Here is a 17,754-nt window from a genome sequence, read left to right as displayed (position 1 = left end):
GTCCCTTTTTTTCCCCAGGAAAGGTGGCTTGGTGTCACTGCGGTGCCTTCATGCTCTGCTGCCAGCCCAAGCCCAAGGGGCAAAGTTCTGGATATATTGCAAATTCTCCAAATTGCTGGGAAACAAGCAGCAAGGGAAGAGACTAAACGTGTTTGGGAAGAGAGGGGCAGACCTCAGTTCCATTTTGAGATCTGCCTTTGGGAGTTGGCTGCTGGGGAGCAGACAAGCCCAATTCCTGCATCCCATGGGATCATTCCCAGGTAGTGCTTGTGCAACCACCCCCCAGAGCCTTTTTCCTCCTAGACTTCCCTAACATCATCGCAGGTTGATTAGCCAAGCCTAGACAATTACGTTTGGTTTATTGTGTTCTCCACAGTTGGGTTTTATAGCCCTAGCACCTGGTGAGTCACTGCTATTGTGGCTGCCAGCTGGAGAAACCCCAATGTGAGGTGGGAGAGACTCACCTCCCCTTTGGATGTCTTTTTAGGAGCAAGGCTGAGGGAGGGGGAGCCAGGGTGACCGGGGAGTGGGAGCACCCACAGCTCCTTAAAGCTGCAGGGCTTCCTTGGGCTCCCCTGGGATCACCATCCTCCAAGGTTCCCCTGAGATCGCCCACCACATTCGGATGGGGGACCTCCAGCCATCCCCTCCCACCAGCTTCATTATCCTCATCCTCATCCTCACCCTCACCCTCCACCTCGGCTGGTGGTTGCAGCTCCCCTGGGAGCACTATGGTCTCCCGAGGGGCTTTCAGGGGGGTCTTGGCACCCTGAGCCGGGGCTGGCACCGCTTGGCAGCAGGGCTGGCATCTGCCAACTCACCCTCGGCTTCAGCCGGTGCCGGGGCACCGCTGCCCATACTCGCTGTGCTGGGGCTGGCAGCGGCCTGGCAGGACGGGCCTGAGCCTGCCCGTCCCACAACACACTCACATTTTAGGCTTCTTTTGGAGCTTTTAGGAACTTCAAGGTGTTTTAGGAACTTTTAGGAGCTTTTCGGGGTTTTAGGATCTTTTAGGGCTTTAAGAACTTTTAAGGCTTTTAGGAACTAAGTTTTTTTTAGGATCTTTTAGGGCTTTAAGAGCTTTTAGGTCTTTTAGGAGCATGAAGGGGTTTTAGGATCTTTTAGGGGTTTTAGGAGATTTTAGCATTTTTAGGAGGTTTTAGGATTTTTAGGACCTAATAGGGCTTTTAGGAACTGTAAGGGGTTTTAGTATCTTTTAAGGCTTGTAGAGCTTTAGGATCTTTTAGGGCTTTTAGGAACTTCAAGGGTTTTTAGGAGCTTTTATGGCTTCAGGAGCTGTTAGGATTTTTAGGAACTATTAGGGCTTTTAGGAATTTTTAGGCTTTTAGGAACTTTAAGGGGTTTTAGGAGCTTTTAGGATTTTTTCAAGTTTTGAAGATCTTTTAAGATTTTGAGTAGCTTTGAGGGTTTTGGGGAACTTTTACAGCTTTGAGGAATTTTTAGGGTTTTCAGGAACTTTTAAGGCTTTCGGAACTCCTCAGGTTGAGCAATAAACAATTATCAGGCCAAGTGAGCACTGCTGGCCTGATCCCAAGGGCAAATGTCCCTTGCAAAGGGACAGCACAAGGATTTCCTCCCTCTCTGTGCTCAGCCAGCGTCTTTGAAGACAGCAGCACGGCCCACTGAGTTAGAGATAATCCCGATAACATCCACAAGTGCAGACGTCGACCTAAAAATAACTCCCGATAAGGTCGTGCGGACAAAAGGCTCTTTGTTCCATAAACAGCGGCAAAAAGATGGCGTAAAATGTCCTTTCCTCAGTGGGATGCGGGGTCTGCACCTGAACCCCCACCCCAGGAGGGCTGGATCCTGCGGGAGCTGCCCCTGGGTTTAGCAGTGGTATTCCCGGGAAGTGGATTTACAGTGTTTCCCAAAGGAGCTGGTCAGGACGACCTGCGGCGAGAGGCTTGGCTCACCCTGAGGCTCCTGCTGCCATCAGCGTGTGTTTCGGAGCCGGCCCCACTCCCCGTGGCACGGGGACAGTTGGGCTTCAAAGGCATTAGCCACGGTCTGTCCGCGTGAGCCGCTTCCCACGGGAGCCTCTTCCCATGGGCACCTCTTCCCGTGGTAGCTGGGGAAATTTGAGGCTTGGAATTGGAAATTAAACTGAGCTGTGGGGAGACGCGAGCCTGCGGGATGTTCCCTGCTCCGGGGTGCCCAGCGCAGCCATGGTACCTCCGGTGCCGTGGATGCCTTTTATCTCCACCGCCTTCCCTGCCGGAGAAAGGAGGTTGTTTCCACCCTTCCCCCAGCAGAAAGAAAAGTCTCATTCAAGCCATTGAAAATATCTGCAAAAGCAACTATTTACCCAGGCCACTTCCCGGAGCCCTCCCTGCCCTCCCCCCCTCCTCCAGCTCCCAGCAGCCCTGGCTTTCTCCCGCCTGGCTGCTTTTCAGGGCGCACAAAAGGCTGACGTGCCTGGATGTGGGCACCGCTTGGCAGCCGCTTTGTCCACTCCTGCGGCGCCCATCACTGCCACGATGCTTCCAGCCTCAGCTCCCGCTGCCGCCGTGGGGTCCCAATGGCAAGGGGCAGGGTGGTGGCCTTGGGGTGGGTGGTGGGAGCTGGGGGGGGTCGCATCCAGGCTCTGCCCCCCACATCCCAGCCTCCAGGGATGTAACACAGGGGACCCCCTTCCCAGATTCCCTCCCACCCCCAGCTCAGGGCCTGGGCTCCTTGCCCTGCTTCTCAGCTCCCTCGTTTCCTGCAGGGAGCGGGACAGGGTTCACAGGGACACGCAGTCCCGGTTGGTTTGCCATTAATTGTTATTTTTTAATCCCGTTGGCAGCCAGGCGTGCAGCCTGCCAGCCGCCCAGCTCCTTCTCTCCTCTGGCCGCCCGCCAGCCCGGAGCTGAAGGGCGGCAGGACGGGGCACCCCCCGCTCCCCGCTGCCCCCAGCCCAGCCGGCTCTCGAGCCCGGTGCCGGTGCCGGTGCCGGTGCCGGTGCCGGTCCCGGTCGGGCGGGCTGATGCAGCCCGGTGCCCCCAGTCCGAGCCGGGCTGGGCTGGGCAGAGCCGGGCAGGTGCCGTGACCGAGGGTCGGCGGCCCCGCGCCCCCGGCAGCGACACCGAAGGGTCCCGGAGGGGTCTCGGTGCGGTGCGACCCGTCCCGGTCCCGCCCCGCTGAGTCACCGCCCGCCCGGGGGGACGAGCGCGGCGGGAAGGGGCGGGCCGGTTTCTCCCGTTGCTCCGCCGCCAGCCCCGCCGGGCTGGGTGGGCTGCAAGGTGCCGAGCCGAGCCGTGCCGAGCGGAACCGGGGCAGCGCGCCCCCCCCGCCCCCGACCCGGGCACAGGTACCGGGGCTGAGCCGGGCGAGGGCGGAGGAGCGGGGGCGGCTGATGGTTCCTTTCGGGGTCCCAAAGACCACGGTAAGGGGCGCTGCCTGGCACGCCCTTACCGGGGATACTGGGCGGGGGGATGCTGTGGGGTCCTCGGCGCGGCAGGGGGGCACCCGCTGGGGGCGAGGGCGAGTGGGGTGGGCATCTGCGCCTCTCCTCATGGGGCCAGCCCAGCAGGACTGGGAGGGCGGTGGGGCTCTGGGGCTGGTGCCACTGGGCAGCACCCTGGGGTCCTCAGCTGGATGGTGGGGCAAGCCGTCTGGATGGAGCTAAGGGGTTCTCCGTGGAGGGATTTGGGATGTCCCCTGCTCCGGTAGGCACGGGGACATCTTGTCCCTCACCGCCTGAGCGGTGGGTGCAACACCTCTGTCTGGGCGTCTCTGCTCATGGCCAAGGCGCGAGTTGGCTGGTGGAGCCTCCATCCCTGCTAAATGGGGGCTCATCCTTGCCTGCCCCACCACCCCTTGTCCCTGCCCCACCACCCCTTGTCCCTGCCTCAGAGCTGGGCTGAATTTCCACGCCGTGTGCCACGAAGCCCCCGGAGCCGACCGGGACCAGCTGCTCCCGGCTGCTGCCAACGGCACAGCCAAGCCCCACCGAGTCCCTGCTGCCGGGCTCTGTGTGCCGCCACCGCTTCCCACCCCACGGGACCCACCGGCGGGCCCCATTCCTCCTCCTCCTCCTCCTCCCAGCATCCCCGTGGGACTGCCGGCATGTCTCGACAGGGTGATCTCCTTCCCCTAAAATGCCTGTTGGGGGGATTCCTCCTGCAACATCTCAGCTTGCTGCTGCTGGTCCTGGCATGCTGCTGCGGGATGCGGGATGCTCCGGGTGCTCCCTGCCCACAAGCTGCCCCTCCAGAGGGACCAGCAAAACCCAGTGAAACCAGCTGGAGAATTGAAATGAAGTCTCCTGGAATAACCTCCTGGCAACAAGTTCGAATGGCCGGTGAGGATGGAAGGCAGCCAAAGCTTGTTTCACGGTCTGAGGGCTGCAGTAACCCCCCTCCAAGCCCCACTGCCAGTGGGGAGACAGGAGTGCCTTGGAGATGTTGTGGGAGGCAAATCCTTTAAGCCTGGGACTGCAGCCACGGTGGGTTATGCTGTGCCCCTTGCTGGGTTTGTAGCTCCCATGTGAATTGAGCCAAGGCCTAAAAATGCTGCATACTTGGTTGCAGTCCAGCTCCTAATCCCTCAGCCTGGGGGCTGCTATTCCCAGAGCAACAGGTTTGCAAGCAACTGCGTGCCGCCGGGATGGGGACTCCTGGAGCTGGCCGTCCCTGCACCTTGTGGTAATACCTGGGGGTGTCGGGGGAGACCCACAGGTTTGCAGGGGTTTGCAGACAGCAGGCTAGGTGGCTCCCAGCGTGCTAGCACCTGGTGGTACCAGCTGGGCAGCAGCCTGCCAGCGCCTGTTTTTTGGGAGGACTTGATCCACCAACTCCTTTCCCATCAGCTCTCTGGCAGCTGGGGTTTGGCAGGGATCCGGGGGGGGGGAGGTTCTGGCCTCTTACCTGGCTCCTCGGATGCTGCAGCCTTTGTCCTGGCTGTGCTTGGCTTTTCTATAGCTGGAAAAGCCCACTGGGATGGGGATCACCCTCAGTGGGCTCCACGTTGGCTGCTTCCCGTGCCAAATGCTTGGGAGTCTGATTTGGGGTGGTCCTGGACTGCTCTGCACTGCCCTGCGCCTCCCTTCCCTGGCACCGGCAGGCGATGGGGACCTTGCTCGTGTGGGGTGGGATGAGACCTGTGGGTATTTTGGAAGCTGTTTAAAACCCAGGGTGGTGCTTTGGGTGGAGGCAAGGTGCAAACTGACCCGTAGGAGGATGCCAAGAGGTTGCCCCTGAAGAAGGCTGAGCGGTGCGGGAGCACCATGAAGATGGCTGGCTGTACCCCCCGAGGCCGGTGCCATGGCACGGGGTGCCGGGGGAAGGACAACCTGCACTGCTTCGTTCCCCTTTCATGGCACCCTGCAATTTGCTGCGGGTGTACCTGGTCCTTCCCAGGCTGCTGGCAGCGCTGCCGAAGCCACAGGCTGTCCATTTCCCGCTGGGCTGGGTGCCCTGTGGCCCCACTGCTGGAGGAAGCGGTGATTTCGTTGGCTGCGACATTTCTGCCTGTGGTGTTTCTTAGGAAATGGCCATTTTCTTTAATTTTGACTGTTAAGACCCAGCTTTAAGCAAAACCTCCATCTCAAGAGCCTCGGACTCTGGTCAGGCTGCCTGTGCCAGCCTCCCCTCGGCTCTCCCCACGCCTGCTTGGGAAGGGATAGGTGCCAGTGGCTGGTGAAGGATGAATCTGGGAGGGAGCTGTGCTGCTCCTGCAGGAATCCTTCTCAGGTCTGGGTTTGTCCCGTTGGTGAAGCTCAGCTGGTGGGTGCCGGGTGCTGTGTGCAGCCCCACGGCCCGGGAGAAGCTGATGCCGTAGCCCAGGCTTTGGCACGGCCGTGCTGCCGGTGCCGTGCAGCTGCCGCTCAGCTCCTTGGCCATTAACAGTCGCGCCGGGTCGGACCCTGCCGCCCACCGGTGCCGGGAAAAGCCTGCATGCCGATGCCATGAATAATATGCAGGCTGGTCCCTGCACACGTGGGCTACTGGCCAAGGACAAGGGCACTTGGTGAAGCACCCGGGTGACTGACGCTGGGGCATCCCCTCTGCCCGAAGGGTCTCCGCTGGGGTCCCCACCTCCTCAGGCAGCTCCAGCCCCAGGGCACATCGTCTGCCATCCCTAGGATGGAGGGCAGTCATGCAAAGCTGTTCTGCATCTTGGGGAGCCTGTCCTAGCTTGCCTCTCTGTGCCTCCGTTTCCCCATCTAGTTCCCAGGTCCTTGCCTGGGTGACAGGCTGCGAGTGAGGAGCTGCACACTTGTTGGCATCTCGAGGAACAGAGGGTCAGCATATTTTTCTAACAGACCTGGAAGGAAAACAGAGGTAAAAACCCCTGGATTTCCCTGTTTCCAGTGTTTGTTTGAGGCATCAGAGCATCTTCCCTTCTCCCTGGGCATCCAAAAGCACCCAAAAGCCACATGCCACCTCCAAAAGCTTAAATACCTGCTGCCAAGTCACACAGAGAGCAGTAAGGTGGTAGTAAACACCAGGCTTTTTTTGTGTGTGTTGTGTGTGGGTTTTTTTAGTGTTGTTTTTTTTTTTTTTTTCCCTTTGCCTCCAGGTTTAGAGGCCACGATATTATTCCTTGGCTTTTTTTTTCCAAGACTTTTTCCAGCTTTCTTTTCCAAGACCAGCATTTTAATGGTGATGGGAGCAGACAATGTGATGCCTGGGGCTGAGTCTCTGCTTGGTCACTGCCATAGTGCGGGGCTTTTGAAGATGGGTGTCACTGGGGACATGCCCTGGTGGCAGTGGGGATATGTGGCATAGCCAGGTACCAAGGGGGGGAGATGCCGTGCGGCCCCACTGCCACCTGGGGATGGGAAGATGGTGGGGCAGGACCCAGCCCTGGTGTGGGCTTGGTGCATCCTGCTCCCTCCAGTGCTGATTATCACTGGCACGGATGGGAACCCCGTTTTCCCGCTGCGAAACCGTTTTCGGGGAATTCTCTCTCTCTATTGTTCGGCTCAGGAAACAGCAATCGGCATCGGGGTGAGTGGGACCATATAGGGCTTGGAGGGGAAATTCCAGCTCCCCCACCCACAGCCTCGCAGGGATTGCCGGTCCCGGTTGAATAACAGCCGAAAGGGGCTGATGCTGTCCTCCGACCACCCCAATAAAATCCCAATGGAGCCAGTGCAGTGGCTTGGGCTAAAGCCTCGTTGGAAATCAGCATTCCCCATTCAGAAGGGATGCTTTCCTGGCACGTCGGCTCCGTGCCATCATGCCACAGTTGGCATTCGTGTGCCAGTCTGTTGCTTTTAAGTGATCCAGGTGTTTCCCATTGCTACCTGCATCTTGCCACCCCGGATCTGTGCTTTTCAGATACACGTGTGTGATTCCCAAGTGTGCGGCAGGGCCATGCCAGGGATGACAGCCCTGTCCACGTCCAGCTGCTGCTGCCAAGTTGTGCCTGTGCTGTACCTTCTCACCCAACACTGGGGAACCTCGTTAACGCCACACTCAATTATACCCATGGCAGCAGGTTAATTAGTAACCAAACATCTCATCTTCAGTTATGCCCATAGCAGCAGGTTAACTAATAACCAGAAGGGACAGTGAGTAGTGGGCTGTGCCCACAGTGATGCACCAGGGCAGGATGTGACCTGGATCCTTGCTGGTGGGAGAAACCTCCAGGAGAAATCTGTGCTGGTGGGACAAACCTCTCCTAACAGCGATGCTGAGTTTTCAAGCAAGCAGCCTTCCCATCTGATGACCCTTGGGTGCCCGGGAGAGCTCATGAGCTTTTGCAGGTGATGCTGGTGGGTGGCCTAGCACCCACTTGTGGCGAACGAGACAGGGTTTGGCCACTTGGAGGGTTTCAAGAAGGGCGCTTTGAGTGCAGTGGCAAACTATGTGCAGGCTTGGCTTTGGGCATTGGCAAGTGTTGGGCTCTGCCAGCTGGTTCGGCTGCCCCCACTGACGTTGTCCCACCCTGGATGGGCTCCTGCTGATCGCTGGACTCTGGCCCACCAGCCTCAGTCCATTGCTGGGGTGAGAGCAGGGGGAGGAGGAGGTGAAGCTGGGTGCACCCCAGCAGCACCAGAGGTGCAGTTCGTGGTGTGGGGAAGGCAGAAGGTGCGGTGGGAAGGGCTGCAGGTGCGAGGGCTGTGGCTGGCTGGAGCGTGTGGGTGCAGCAGCACCCTGGGGTTCTCAGCGCTGGCCTGGGCGTGGGTGACAGGAGCCGCTGCTGCATATAAAGACAAAGAAAAGGGTGGTGGAGCAGAGTGCGGGATGAATGGAGGGGAACAGGGGATGTGGGGGATGTTGCCTGGCTGGTTGTGAGGGGCAGAAGGGGTTTTGGCAGCCACGGTTATGGCGTTGGCATCACCGGGTCAAACCTGGGAGAGCCTGTTCCTGCTGGGCTGAAACGGCCGAGTGGTTTGCGACGTGCCTGGCTCCTTGGCTGATCTGCAGGAGCTGAAAGCAGAGGAGAAAATAATTTCAGGGCTGGCGAATTAGGAAACCGCCGTTTCCTTCTGTTTCCACCACTCTTGATAAGAAGCCAAGGCCCAAGCTGAGATGCAAAGCAGGGAGTGGAAGAGGGGAGACCCCTCCTGTGCTCGGTGGTTGGTGGTTGGCGCCTGTGCCAGGGCAGTGGGGCACCCTCCCCGTGCTGAGAGCCTGGGGACCCAGCTGCTGGCCCCTTTCATCCTTCCAGCCGGTGGCCGGGCGGGTGCCTGCTGCTCCTGGCTCCTCCTGGTGGTACCAGGGAGCCGGCTGTGACAACGGCCCGTGTCCCACTGGCACAGCCTTTGTTCTCCATCCCCTGACCCCATGGCATGGGTGATACCTAAATACTCACCTGGCCCCTTTCCTTTGTACCCCCCCAGGCTCTGCTTTGTCCTCAAAGGCCAAGCCAAAGCAGAGAGCTGCCCAGGATGAAGGTCCTCCTGCTGCTGCTTCTCTCCCCTCTCCAAGGTAGGCTGTCCCCAGCCATGTCCTGCCCTGGGCTGGTGGACCAGGTTTGGGCTGCTGGACATAATTGGCAGCTGCAAAAAATTGGCTGGGGGGAACCAAGGGGTGTTTGCAGCTGTGACTTCCACAGACATGAAACATCTCATGGGCTGACATGCCTGTGGTGGGGTCTCTGGAGCAGGATGGGTCTTTTCCAGAGTAAGGAGATAATCTCCATCCATCCCTTCTGGAGATGGAGAGCTCCTCTGTCGGTCTCTGCTGATGCGGGTGGTGGCACCAAGAGATGGGAAGTCCTGCTGCCCCAGAAGCCTCACCACACAGCATGGCCCGGGGGACATCAGGGAGGTGGCCGACATCATGCAGCCTATCAGGATGAGCTTGGGATGCCAGGACACCAGGCAGAGAGGCTGGTGTGCCACACATGATGGCTGCCATGGGGGTGCAGTGTTTGCCAGGGCTGCCCGTCCTTCTGGCTGAACCTGCATCTCCATGTGTTTGTGCCCTGCAGGGGTGGGAGCCAGCAGCCACCAGGTAGAGGACTTTCGCTTCTGTGGTGACCGAAACCAGACCCAGAACAGCTCTGTCATCTACGAGCACAGCCCTGCCACCATCTCCATCGAGAACACAGCCCAGGCGCTGATAATAAAAAGGCCCTTTTTGCCAAATGAGACAAACTCTTACTACGTGTACAGCTTGCCCCCTGCTTTGGGCAGGTACCGCTTCTGTGTCTACTGGTTCAAGGCCAACAGAACCCTGAGGCTGGCGTATGGGAAACAGAGCTTCATCCTGGGTGGGGACCCGTCCAGCAGCATCATCCGGAGGAAGGAGAGTCAGAAGACTGAAAGAACCAGCACCTCCATCTTTAATGTGTCCTACATCTCAAAGGGCGGGAAGAACACCTCCCTTGAGAATGCATCTGAATACTTCTTCACTTGTGGAGGCCATTATTTTAATGAAGTGAAGGGTTCGTTTCATCCCCAGCTCGTTCTAGCCATCAGCAAAGCATTGGTGGTGGTTTCCCAGTATATAGTACAGCATAACGATGTAAAGATACAGCTGAAGGGTGGTGGAAGGGGACATAGGTTTGCTTGAAGCAGCCTAGAGGCAGACCTGGTACCCAGGCTCCGTAAAGATGAAGATGGAGATTTTCAAGTGTTTTACCCCTTGAAATCGTGGGCTTTCCAGAGATCTTCAAGGGTCCTGTCTGCACTGCTAGGCACCTTGCTAGCCTCAGCCAGCCTAGTCCCGATGGCCTTGGGGGGAGCCACACTTCAGGCAGCAGGAAAAGCCCTCTGGGTTGGGGTCTCCATCAGCTCTCTGGGCTTGGGGTGACCTTGCAGCCCTCTGCTTTCTGCTCCCACCAGGGCCGTGCCCGGCTGGTTCGGGGCATGGGGAATCTGGCTCTGCCCATGCATCTCACAGCGTTTCCTTTCATGTGCCCATCAGCCTCTCCAGAGAGCATGCCCATCTGTGAGGAAGACGTGGAGGAGCAGCTCACCGCCTTGGACAGCCTCATCGCCCAGCCCCCAGTGCCAGAAGCGGGAGCCACGGAGCAGCAGATGCTTCGGCGGTGAGTTCCCCACTTGTGCCATTCCTGCTGGTGTGGTGCCTGCCGGATCTTGCTCACTTGCTCACCCCTTCCCCGACAGCAAACTTGGGGAGCTAGAGAAGACGCTGGCCAAGGTGGAGCTCGAAGGGCAGAACCAGACCTTTGGGAAGGCCACTGTGCACGCGACTGTCCTGAGGGTCCAGCCCACTCAGGCTCCTCAGCACGTGGCCTTTGCTTCTCAAAGAGAGGTGGGTTCTGGGCAGCTTGCCCTGGTAGTCTGTGTCTACCAGCATCCTTTCCCAAACTCTCTCTTGACAAATCTCTCCTTGCAGAAGGGCGGAGAGGTCCATGGGTTTGCAGTGGACCTGCCAAGCAGCTTGTTCATAGTGGCAAAGGAGAGGGAGGATGTGGTAGAGCACAGGGTGCTTCTCATGGACATCAACAGCCAGACCATGTTCCAGGTAATGCCCATGCGCATGGCGTCGTGGGGTGTCCTTGCCATGCTGGGGGCTCCAGTGGTACAGGGCAGCAGGGATGCTGCCCAGAGCAGGGTGTCGGTGCTCACTCAGAGAAGATGCTTCAAAGATGAGCTAGAAGCTTGATGGGGAAAGAGACATGGGAACTCTTTCTTGGGGATTCTTACCCGCTTCATGGCCAGCAGCAATCCCTTCCCATGCTGCCATTGCCTCCTCTTCTCCCACAGGATGAAAACAGCAGCCGTGTCTTGGGTGACAAGGTGGTCGGCATCTCCCTAGTGGACACGGTGGTGGCCAATCTCTCCCACCCAGTGGTCCTCACCTTATTCCACAACCTGCTGCCGGTAGGTGGGGAAACAGTCTCAATGAACCTGGTCCCACCAGGAATAGAGGGGTAGGAAGGACTCAGGCCCTGCCAGCTTAGAGAGCAGGAACCATCCAGCAGGTTCATGCCTCTGGCCTGCCTGTACAGGGTCTGCTCTGCCTTCTGGGGCTGCACCACGATTGTGGCTTCACCATGTCCACTGGTGGTGGCGCTGCCTGCTCCTGTTTGGGAGATGCTGCTTTGCAGATGTGTTGCCTCCAGCCCACTGTTCCTGAACTGGTGGGGGGACACTTTGAGTTAACAGTCCCTTGGCCCATTCATGGCCCTGTCAGGTGCCTGCTCAAAGCTGAACCCTTTGGAAAAGGGGACCTGGGAGGAGGTATCTGCTCTGCGAGCTGCCAAGAGAACAGTTTCTGCTGGGAGCTTACTCCAATGATACGGGAGGATCCCATTTGTCTCCGGGAGCCATCTTGCCTCCTGCCCCATGTTCTACCCTATCAAATGTGCTTGCCAGTCAACAAACCCCCAGCTGCATCCCGATCAAGGCCCGTGGTTTTCTCATTGCAGAGGAATGTGACCCCGCTGTGCGTCTTCTGGCAGGAGGACACCACTGGTGAGTGCTCCTGCACCTGGGTGTGAATCCAGGCACTGCCTTTGCTCCTTTCGTAGGGTACCACAGACCTGCTGCTAGGGGTAAAAGGCACTCTGCACCTCCCTGCCTCACTCCAGCTCCATAAACCTATTTCACTAGGTTGATGTCAGGTTTGACCCTCGATAGCTAACACAAGAGCTTTCTGCCTCCCTAGGGATGGGTCCTGATGCTGAGGGTACTGTCTGAGTGTGTGTGCTTGGCGTGGGACAAGCTGGGATTCTGACTTTTGTCCTCCCCTCTGCCATGGACACCTTGGACACCTGGCCCTGAGGGTCCACAAACCTGAAGATGTTCTGCTGCTCGCTGAATGCTCTTCCTCTCTCTTGTGCAGGCAGCACTGGGAGCTGGGACAGCTATGGTTGTACAACAGTGACGGGGAACAGCCAGACAGACTGCAGGTGCAACCACCTCACCTACTTTGCTGTGCTGATGGTGGGTAGTGCCTTCCTGCAGCTCCCTACATCGTTCCCACTGGCTGCTGTTCCTCACTATGTTTCATTCCTCCTTCTCCTTAGGTATCATCCCCAGAGATCACCTACATACACAGGGATTACCTGAGCATCATAACCTACATCGGCTGCCTGATCTCAGCTTTGGCATCCATTTGCACCGTCTTCTTCCTCTACTTCAGGTCTGACAAGTCACCCCATCCTTCCAGTTTGCCATTGCCACTCCTGGACAGGACAGTGGCAATGGACAGGACATCCGCCTGTCCATTGCCACTACACCTGGGTGGGCACAATGCAGTTTGTGGCCTGGCTAGAAGTATGATGAAGGAGCCATGCTTCGAGAAAGAGGAATTCTCCTCTCCAGAAACCACCCCCTTGGTCAGGTCCCCCACAGGGCGCTCGAAAACACTGTTTTCAATGGTTTTGGAAAATCAGCTTAGTTGTTATCAATCTGGCAAGCAGAAACCTGCAAAGATCTTTTCAACAGCTCAGTGGAGAGCTCTTCTCCTGAGTCATGTTACTGATCCTACGTGGATGATTCAGAGCTGCAGGGACCTAAATTTGCATGTGTAATCGGTGGTCCCACCTGTGAGGTTAGGCTCTCAGGCCCTGACACCACCAGAGGGTCTCCTGGCTCTTCTGGCGGGGACAAGTTGCCCTATGTGGAGCTATTCGGTGGTGTGGGACACCGAGGATGCTGGCCAAGCACAGTGGTGAGGTCTCCTCCCCCTCATTTCTCCAGAAGCAAGCAGCGAGACCAGATCACAAGTATGCATATCCACATGAACCTGCTGGGCGCCATCTTCCTCCTGGACGTCACCTTCCTCATCTCTGAGCACTTGGCTTCCAGCAGTAGCGAGGCATTGTGCAGGGCTGGGGGGCTGTTCTTGCACTTCTCCCTCCTGAGCTGCCTCACCTGGATGGGCATCGAGGGCTACAACCTCTACCGGCTTGTGATTGAAGTCTTCAACGCCTACCATGACCACTTTCTCCTCAAGCTGTGCCTGGTGGGCTGGGGTGAGCATGGGGGAGGCAGAAATGCCCTGTATGCAGGGATAACAGGATGGAGAGACACCTGGGTAGGTCTTTTCCACATATGGTGCTGGGATGGGGATGGAGACATAGCTGTGGGGCAGCAGATGTCTGAGAGCAGAAGACTCAGCGGAGAAGGGGACTCAGTGGCTGAGAGCAGAAGCTGGTGCTAGAGCAAGGGTGGGTCACCTTGGGGGTCACCCTGCAAAAGAGGCACGTGAGAGCCACTGCTTGGGGTCTTTAAATAGTAATGGGATGCTCTTTTTCTGAAAGAAACATCCAGGACAGCCCAGAGGGCTGGGCTTGATGCACTAAGCACCCCTGCATCTCTGCTGTGCTTTGGGCAGGAGGCTGCAGTAGGAAGATCTCATGAGCTTTTGTGGCCTAAAATTCCATGACCCTGCGAGAGCCCTGGCTGGGGTTGGTGCAGCACAGCTCACTTCCAGGCTGGAGCTTACACCAGACATCCTTGTTGCCCTTGGGAGGGAGGACATTGGTTTGTACTATACATGGGGAGAAAGGGGCAGCAAATCTTTCCAGGAGGACCGAGGGCCAAGGACTATGGTGGCTGCTTCACTCTGTTCTTGCCACCCAGGGCTCCCGTTCTTCTGTGTGACATTGATCTTCCTGGCTAGTTGGACGAACTATGGCCCCTTCTCCATTCCCATCTATGAATCCGTTGGTGGCAAATCCACCAACGCAACCATGTAAGTAATGGGAAATGGGTTGCCTGGTCCCTGGTCTTAGATAAAGTCAAATGGCTAAACCTTCACATGTCCTACAGGCTTTCCTTAGCCCACCTTCTCCTTAGCTTTTCTGGGGCTTTGAGCAGGGTGGTGGTGGGGGATCCCCCCTCCCTGTTTAACTAAGCTGGGTGTTGGGTTTGCACCATGCTGCCCTGCTTCCTCCATCCCCTCCAACTTGTGCCCCTGTGGGATGACATAGCATAAACCGCTGCCCTTTCTCATCCCTCCAGATGCTGGATCACAAGCCCTTTGATCCATAATGTTGTGAACCTGGGTTTCTTCAGCCTGGTGTTCCTCTTCAACTCAGTCATGCTGGGGGCCATGGTCCGGGAGATCCTCCGGCAGAACAAGAAAGGCCACAAGCTCAAGCATGTCCTCGCCCTCTTTGGGCTGAGCATCCTGCTGGGCATCCCCTGGGCACTGGTCTTCTTCTCTTTCACCTCTGGTGTCTTCCGCCTTGTCTCCCTCTACATCTTCACCATCATCAACTCCCTCCAAGGTGAGACTGGGCACTGGGGCTTTCACGGGGTATTGGTGAGGTGGTGGTGGGGTATGAGAGGAGCCATCCCTGGCAGGCTGGCTAGCTTGCTCTTGGGTGCTGTGTGTCCCTTGAGGGGGTTCACCCACCCTTCTTCTTCCCTCTCCCAGGTTTCCTCATCTTCCTCTGGTACTGGACCATGGTGCTGCAGGCAAGAAAGTCCCCTGACTCACAGAGCAGCTCTGACAGCGTCAAACTGCAGCCCAACAGCAGCCAGAGCCACCTCGGCTGAGCCCCGTGATGGCTGTGCCACGCCGTGCTGGGGCTCCCCACACGGGCGACAGCCAAGGGAAGGACCAATGCCGTCCGCTTTGCTACTGCATCCACCCCGTAGGGCTGCTAGGAGCCCAGGGACCCGCAGTCGGGCCGGTCCCCCCTCGCCTCTGCCAGCCCCCTCACCCATTTTCCTAGCCAGCGCTTCTCACCGGGCAGCAGCGCATCCCTCGGCTTGGCATCCCGAGGGCAGGAGGGAGGGGTGCTCACCTGGGCAGCGGGGGCTGCAGGGCACAGGGTCCCCGGTGCCTCTGGACATCCCTTCCTGCGCCCTGAGGGCAGGGATGATGGGTGGGAGAGACCCCCCATCTTCAGGCCTTGCTGGTGGTCACCGAGAAGTGAAGACAGAAGTCCCCAGTGAAGACAAGACTAATTCTGCCCCCGCAACATCCTCTAAGCAGCTGAAATAATCTATTTTTGTTATTTTGTTGAATATCTATTTTTGAATGGTGTAGAGGTTTAATGAGTGCACCCACACACCAGACTTGTGCCCATTAAAGTTGCTACTGCTCGGAGCATGGCTCCCTGGGGTCTCTCTGCTGGGCATGTTGGTGGCTTCTCTGATGGGATCTGTCCCTTAGTTGAGGTTGTCCCATCCTTGGGGCAGGACCTGGTGTTTCAACCTGTAGGATTATGCTGAGCTGGGACCAGTCACAGTGCTCCCAGCAGGGCACTGGTACCCTGGGGCCAGTCAGGGTGACGGAGGGGGATGCTGCAGCTCAGGAAGCTGCTGCCATCTCTGGGGACCCACCAAAGAGGGAGGATGGGAATCCAAAGAGGGAGGCTTCGCAGAATGGGAATCGTGTCTCCACTCCACCAGTTCCCCTTCCAGATGCTGCCCCACTTGCAGCTCATCCCCCTCTGCCTGGCTGCTGCCCAGGGCACGGGAACATTCCTGGGAAGGGGATGGTTCACCCCCAGCGGTGTACCCCTTTTGGGAGAGGGATGTCCCAACACATGGCTGGGCTGGTGGGTGACATTGTCCAAGGATTTGGCAGGATGGGGAGGAGAAGGGGAAGGAAAAAAGCCCTGAGTCAACAGGGGGGGGAAGTGGCTAAGGGGGAAATGACGTGGCTGTGATGGTTCTCTCTATTGCTTCGAGGTGGGGCAGGAGGTCACTTGCCAACCCACAGGAAGGTGTGAGGGCTTGCAGAAGGGAAATGAGGACACAGCTGTTGCCTCAGGAGGAGCTGCAAGCCTTGGGGGAGCCCGGGGAGGAGCAGAGCCACTGGGACGAGGGGAACAGAGTGTTGTGGAGGACCGGGGTCAGCCAGGAGACCCCACAAAGCACCATGAATCTGCTCCTGAGCACCATTCTGCTCCTCCTGGTGCAGGCCGGTGAGTGGCGGGTGGGGGGGACATGGGCACCCCCAGTGTGCCTGTGTGAAGGGGTCTGGGCTCAGGGGTAGGTTCTCATGGCAGGGTTTCACCCCGGAATGTGGCCAGGCCACAAGGGAGGGTCCCCTGGGATGTGCAGAGAGCTGGCAGAGGCCAGCGGAGCGGGGGAGTTTGCTGCTGGGGGCTATTTTAACACCCTGGACCAGCAGCTCAGGCTTCTGCGAGCCACCCCCGGGGGGGCTGGATGCAGGGACGTGTTCACACAGGCACAGTGGTGGCTTTTCCTCCACCAGCCCTGGCGGCTGTCCCGTTGCCTTTTGAAGCCTGTGTAACTCTAGAGCTGCACTCAGAGGTCCCTTCCAACCACGGTGATTCTGTGATTTTCAACCCTGGCAGCTGCCAGATTCTCCTGCCTCCCCCTTCCCCTGTGGGCAGGGGGAGGACTGACCCTAGATTTTGGGGGTTTCCCCCCATTTCCCCCACATGCTCTTCTTCCAGGCACTTCTAGAGGACAGGAGAGCTGTGCTGGTAAGTAGTCCCCTCTCTTCCCTGCCCTCACCCCCAGTGCCCACCTGGTGCTGTGGGGCCCGGTGGTCACCCCACTCCCCAGCCCTGAAGCGCGGTGACAGCCACGATTGGTGCTGCAAGATGATGGTGGAGTCGGAAGAGCGAGGCAATGGGATCCACAGCCTCGACTTGCCCCGGCGCTGCCCGGAGCTGGGGAAATCCAGCAGCCCCTCTTGTGCCTGCCTGCGGGAACGCTGGCTCAGGTAGTGGGCAGTGGTGGCCATGGTGGGGTCTGGGGGCTCAGCCCCCCACTAAGTCCCCCAGTCTCACAGCCCTTCTGCCCCACAGGCTGCTGCAGTCAGCGGGGCCAGCGCTGCATGACAGGCTGGCTGGGCTGAAGGTGCTTCTCCTGAACATCAGCAGGGCTGTCACCCGTGATGTCCTCATCACCTTCTCCCCTACAGAGGTGAGATGCACCCCTCTTCCTCACTCACAAGCCCCTGCACTTTCCAAGCATCCCTCAACCCCTGCCCTTGGGGCTTAGCGTACCATGGCGTGCTCTTCCTCCACCCTGCTCCACGGTTGCGTGATGGACCCACATCAGCTTTAGCATCCCTTGGCAAGGAGTCACGTGAAATGGTGCTTGGAAGGGAAAAGCCCTCCCCGAGGAGCCATCCCGGCAGCTGGTGGATGGGCAGGGGGAGGAAGAGGAGGAGGAGTGTGTGGGACCTTGTGCCTCTTGCCAACCCTCAGGCTCTCCCACTCTCTGGATGTCCCAGAGAACCATGTCCCATGGGGTGATGGTGGGCTGAAATTCTTCTGGAAGCTGCTCCCAGCTCTGCCCCTTCGCTGCTCAGTGCTGGGGATGAAGTTCTCCCCTTCTGCCCTCGGGGCTCCTGCTGATGTTGCTGAGAAAAACCCACCAGGGAGGGCTGAATTTGTGCCCTGAGCAAGTTTGGTTGGTCTTGAGCAGAGAGAGTGGTGGCT

General features: G+C 58.3%; 1 protein-coding gene across 4 annotated transcripts; it reads left to right on the top strand.

Annotated features, from left to right (window-relative positions):
- Positions 1-2,923: 2,923 nt before the first annotated feature.
- Positions 2,924-16,931, top strand: ADGRG1 (adhesion G protein-coupled receptor G1). Of its 4 annotated transcripts, XR_001412624.1 has the most exons (15): positions 3,344-3,388; positions 8,798-8,885; positions 9,391-9,846; positions 10,329-10,452; positions 10,532-10,679; positions 10,764-10,892; positions 11,135-11,251; positions 11,800-11,845; positions 12,216-12,316; positions 12,400-12,515; positions 13,076-13,350; positions 13,961-14,072; positions 14,342-14,610; positions 14,760-15,421; positions 16,921-16,931. XR_001412624.1 is itself a non-coding variant. In XM_014947283.1 (14 exons), exons 2-14 carry the CDS (start codon positions 8,846-8,848, stop codon positions 14,879-14,881), a joined length of 2,055 nt encoding a protein of 684 aa, XP_014802769.1. In that variant the 5' UTR covers positions 2,924-3,313; positions 8,798-8,845; the 3' UTR covers positions 14,882-15,437. The 4 variants fall into 4 exon arrangements, 3 of the variants coding, with proteins under 3 accessions (XP_014802769.1, XP_014802758.1, XP_014802745.1); XM_014947283.1 differs by lacking the exons at positions 3,344-3,388; positions 16,921-16,931 and adding an exon at positions 2,924-3,313 and having other exon boundaries at positions 14,760-15,437; XM_014947272.1 differs by lacking the exon at positions 16,921-16,931 and having other exon boundaries at positions 10,767-10,892; positions 14,760-15,437.
- Positions 16,932-17,754: the final 823 nt, after the last annotated feature.

This window comes from Calidris pugnax, unplaced genomic scaffold (assembly GCF_001431845.1).
Source record: "Calidris pugnax isolate Ruff unplaced genomic scaffold, ASM143184v1 scaffold30, whole genome shotgun sequence".
In the NCBI taxonomy this organism is placed as follows: Eukaryota; Metazoa; Chordata; class Aves; order Charadriiformes; family Scolopacidae; genus Calidris; species Calidris pugnax.
This window is presented reverse-complemented; position numbering and strand designations above follow the sequence as displayed.

Excerpts from the sequence above, each read along its gene's own strand:
- ADGRG1 (XM_014947259.1), top strand. The coding sequence starts at position 3,359 with ATGGTTCCTTTCGGGGTCCCAAAGACCACG. Across the intron at positions 8,886-9,390 it reads GCTTCTCTCCCCTCTCCAAG|GGGTGGGAGCCAGCAGCCAC; the intron begins GTAGGCTGTCCC and ends TGTGCCCTGCAG. Across the intron at positions 13,351-13,960 it reads GCTGTGCCTGGTGGGCTGGG|GGCTCCCGTTCTTCTGTGTG; the intron begins GTGAGCATGGGG and ends CTTGCCACCCAG.